This window comes from Nannobrachium achirus (assembly GCF_963921795.1).
Source record: "Nannobrachium achirus genome assembly, chromosome: 24".
Taxonomy (NCBI): domain Eukaryota; kingdom Metazoa; phylum Chordata; class Actinopteri; order Myctophiformes; family Myctophidae; genus Nannobrachium; species Nannobrachium achirus.
Genome location: NC_137831.1, coordinates 40,557,076 through 40,561,965, shown reverse-complemented (window position 1 = coordinate 40,561,965; position 4,890 = coordinate 40,557,076). Strand labels below are relative to the sequence as shown.

General features: G+C 41.5%; 1 protein-coding gene across 1 annotated transcript in view; it reads right to left on the bottom strand.

Moving 5' to 3' along the window:
• The window catches only part of LOC308280292 (NACHT, LRR and PYD domains-containing protein 3-like), a gene marked incomplete at both ends in the record, with an annotated part of 14,898 nt that extends 10,944 nt beyond the window's left edge, over positions 1-3,954 (bottom strand). The window contains 3 exons of the mRNA XM_080720551.1: positions 394-2,170; positions 3,365-3,508; positions 3,909-3,954. Coding sequence (XP_080576677.1) covers positions 394-2,170; positions 3,365-3,508; positions 3,909-3,954 — 1,967 coding nt within the window. The remainder of the gene's footprint in view (positions 1-393; positions 2,171-3,364; positions 3,509-3,908) is intronic.
• Positions 3,955-4,890: the final 936 nt, after the last annotated feature.

Sequence of the window (4,890 nt, the reverse complement as noted above, 5' to 3'; positions counted from 1 at the left end):
TAACCAGTTAATATCAGTACACACACACGCACACACACCTCAGCGCAAACATCTGTGTGGTCATAAAATATGATCATGTGATATTGAAACTAGTTATTATCAGTGCACCTACTTACTGACCTGAGAGTTTCCAGTATACAGTGCTTACTCGCCAGTCCAGTAGAAAGCAGATCCACTCCGCTATCCTGTAGATCGTTGTTACTGAGGTCAATCTCTCTCAAACTGAAGCTGGAGCTGAGAACTGACGATAACTCCTTACAACATCTCCATGAAAGGTTACAGCCACTCAGCCTGAAGAAAAAAGAGCAGAAAAAAAACATTATTGTATTTTATTTTCTATTAAAATAAAACAACATCATCTTGCATCTAACAACTCATTGTCAATGCACTTACAGGGCTCTCTTGGAGGCTTTGACAACTGGCAACAGCCTCAGAAGACACTCCTCTGTAGCAGAGTATTTCTTCAGGTCAAACACGTCCAGTTCCTTTTCTGATGACAGCAAGATGTAGACCAGAGCTGACCACTGAGCAGGAGAGAGCTTGTCTGTGGAGAGACTTCCTGAACTCATGGACTGTTGGATCTCCTCCACTAGAGAATGGTCATTCAGCTCGTTTAGACAGTGGATTAGATTGATGCTCTTCTCTTGAGAGGGATTCTTCCTGATCATCTTCTTGATGTACTCAATGGTCTTCTTATTGGCCTTGGACCTATTTCCGGTCTTCACATCAAGCAGTCGTCGTAAGAGAGTCTGATTGGACTCCAATGAGAGGCCCAGCAGAAAACGGAGGAACAAATCCAAGTGTCCATTGCGACTCTCTAAGGACTTGTCTACAGCACACTGGTAGAAGTCAAATTCCTTGTCTCTGAATGGCTTTGGCAACTTGGAGGTTGCTTTTGGTTTTGTCAGTACGTTGTCACCTTTGTTGATGAATGACACATAGGCATAAAGAGCGGCCAGAAACTCTTGAACACTCAGATGGACAAAGCAGAACACCTGGTCCTCGTATAGCCCATACTCCTCTTTCACGATCTGTGTGAAAACTCCTGAGCACACAGCGGCATCTCTGATATCAATGCCATACCTTTTCAGGTCTTCTTCACTGAAGATCAGGTTGCCATTTTCCAGCTGGTCAAAGGCCATTCTTCCAAGAGAGAGAATGACATCGCTGTTCTGTTTGCTGTTGGTATACTTTTCATCTTTCTTTTTGGATTGGTCCACTGTGAAATGGATGAACATTGCAGCCAGGGTGTTAGGTGTTGCTCCTTTCTCATCCTGTTTTCCTTCCCTTAACGCATTCTCCAGAACGGTAGCAATGATAGAGCAGAATACTGGGATGTGGCACAAGATGTAGAGGCTTAGTGATTTCTTGATTTGTGAGAAGATTGTTTTGGCCACATCCTTATCACTGAATCTCTTCATGAAATACGCTTCCTTTTGAGCATCAGAGAAGCCTTTGACCTCTGTCGTCCTGTCAACATAATCAGTCGGTATCTGATCGGCTGCAGCAGGTCGAGTGGTTATCCAGAGTTTAGCAGAGGGTAGCAGGTCCCCCCTTATGAGATTTGTCAGCAACACGTCCAAGGGGGCCGGCTTTGTGACATCGGTCAAGATCTCATTGTCCTCGAAGTTTAAATGAAGCCGACTTTCATCCAGTCCTTCAAGGGTGATCATAACTCCGGACCCGTCGGGGCCACAGATTTCTTCCATCTTGGTTTCACCAAAGTACTGATGAAGGAGCTCCATCAAGCTGAAAACCTTGTCCTTCTTCTTATTCAGCTCTCGGAAAGTGAATGGAATCATGAAGAGGACATCCTGGTCGGCTTTGTCTTCTGCCCAGTCCAGAGCACGCTTATTTGCTAAGACTGTTTTACCAATGCCAGCCACTCCTTTCGTCATCACTGTTCTTATTGGGCCCTTTTCTCCAGGTAAGGTTTTGAACATGTCCTCCATGCTGATGATCTTGTCTGGTTCTGCTGGTTGCATGGATCCTGGTGCAATCTGTCTGACCTCATGTTCTTTATTGACCTCGCCACTCCCACCCTTTGTGATGTAGATGTCTGAGAAAATGTCATTCAGAAATGTTTTTTTCCCTTGTTTTGTAGACAAAACCTGAAACTTCTTCCTCAGTCTAGACTTGAATCGTTGTTGATACACAGCAGGAGGAATTTCTAAAGGACAAAAGAAAAAAGGACATCATTAAGGGCATGTTATGGTAATTATGGAACACAAATGATAAGGGTTGGTGACAGGGACGTGCTGGCCATTGGGAAAAGCGGGACAACTCCCGAACAGTCGGTTCATTACCGGCCGGTCCAAAATAAAATGTCGGCCTTCGTTCCATTTTGGGGGCTGGGCGGCCAACAAAGTAAATCGTCACTGTCGGGCAGAAACCTTGTATCTCCAAGTTTCAAATGTATGCATTTTTCATCATACAACGCCTCGCGGTGTGAGGCGTTGTGTGCTTGTAGATCGGCTGTTTTCACTAGTTTAAATCATTTTTAAAATGATAAATACAAAACAAACGGTTTTGGACATACAAGGTTTCCACCCGACAACAACGAAATATAACTCATGTATAGTAATTGGCCCACTGGCTTGTCACTTGTCATGATCTGAAATAGCAAATCTTTGAGTAGCAGCAGCGCTATAGAGAGAGATCTCTCTCTATAGCGCGCAATGAGGGACTCTCCAACTCTTTTTCCCGGGCTGAATCAGGGGCCCAGCATGTCCCTGGTTGGTGATTCTCAAGTTAACCGCTTAAACTCTACTTAGTTGACCATATTCATGTGGCCTTGAAATTTAGTTGACCTGATTCCAAAGGGCTAAACTAAATATAGCTTTGCTGAAAATAGATAGAAACTCACAACGCATCACGGTGGTGATGCTGTGCGGTGTGAGCTCCTAGATTGGGTATTTTTGCCGACTGTTCATCTCATAAGGCTAGTGCTAATAATATCATAACTGATCAAATTTAGATTGCCCCCCCCCCCCCCCATCAAGAAGACTATAGGATAATATCCCTAAGCAATAACAAGTGACAATCTACTATACTCCCAGTGTTTATTGTAGGGTTGTTCAAATGTATCACGTGTTGTCATCACTTTGTGATATTGTGATAATGATGTAAATTAAGACTTTCTTACTGATCTCGGCAGGCTTCTTAGCTGAGACTTCGGATGGCTGTGCAGATCCTGCATATGGAGAAGACGATAATGAAGTGGACTCAGTGAGTGGACATGACAATCATGAAATGGGACTTTCTTCATTATGGCATTATGCCAATATGACATTCATATCTTTACAGTAGAAAATATCACATTAGCCTACATTGTTCCTCTTGTGGAGCAGACTAAAATATGTACCTCTGTCTCCGTCTGATGTGGAGCTGACATTGATGTTGATGTTGACAGAACCACCAATGTGACCAGAGATGTTAGGAGACATCACTATGCCTCCACTCTGGGCGTTGACTTGAGCTGGAGGAACTGCAGGTAACACTGAAGGACCTGCACAATACAATCATCAGTGTTAATAACATTTGCTGAGTGTAAAAATTATCCCATCAAATGTTACAAACTTTCAGAGACAACAAGTAAATGCAATAACTTCAGTTTTACATGACTAACACAAATTAATGCACTTTGTAAAATCAGAGGATTTAAAACAATTTCTGGGCTGATAAAATACACATACAGACATTGAACAAGGGACACACACATTCATATGAATCCATGTAACTTATGTAGCTATACAGCATTTTTGAATAATTCATTTAACTGTTCCTGAAAGAAAATCAAACTCTTTCTTATAATAATGTGTCACAGCAGTCAGTAGTGTCACTAGGCTTATTTTCTTTTAAACATAAGATAGGGTAATGTATTCTTTCTTTTCAAATGCCATTGTTACCTGGACAGTCCTCATCTGACTTAACAGGAAGTTGAAGTTGCTCCATTGTGTTCAGGATCACGTGTCTTCACTCTGTCACCCATTGATACACATTTACATTTACTCAATTGATCTCTTAGACATAATATAAAGGGGAAATAAATAGATATAATATATACAGGATAAAAAGCCATAAACAGTCACTCACTGTTTCCATTGGCATGATGTTTATTGTAGTAGGTCAGGTGGTGTAGTTCTACAATATTTCCACTAGATGGTGCACATTGTCTACATTGAATAAGAAAGATACAAATAGTGAAAGATCAAACAAATTTATTTTTTAAAGTAGAAATATGGATTGTTGTTGAAGGGGGTTGTGTAACATGGTGCCTCTTTGTTCCTGAAGCACTTCATATTTATATTTCAAAACCGTTCAAACAGTCATTAAATAAAAGCCTTATTCAAATATAGTGAAAATAACAGATCACAACTCACAATGTGAGGCGTTGCGAGCTTGCAGATCTGCTATTTTCACTATTACTGATTGACTGCTTGTTGAACATTTTTGGAAAACATTTTGCTAAATTCCACCAGGAGTGTTGCATTGTGTTACCACCATCGCTTCCTTTAACTTGATGTTCCACCTGCTCCTGTACTTTTTTCAGAGAAGGCACAATATTTATGGATTCATGCAGCTACAGCTTAATGTGGTCACATTGAGTGGTGCTAGTCGTTTTAATAAATGTATCTCTACTTTATATACTGTACTTAAAGAACCAGTTCAACCATTTCCAAACTATCTTCATATACTGTTATTGGTCCTAATGCTCATTGTAAGATAGCATGGCACCCTTTTTGTCTTTTCAATCTGTCTCTGAGGAAGGCTGTGGACAGTAGGCCTGGGGCGGTATCGACATTTTGTTACCGCGATTACCGTCTTCCCATTTACCGCCGGTACTGCGGTAATTACCGCACCCCTGTATCTATTAATTAAGGTTCGGCG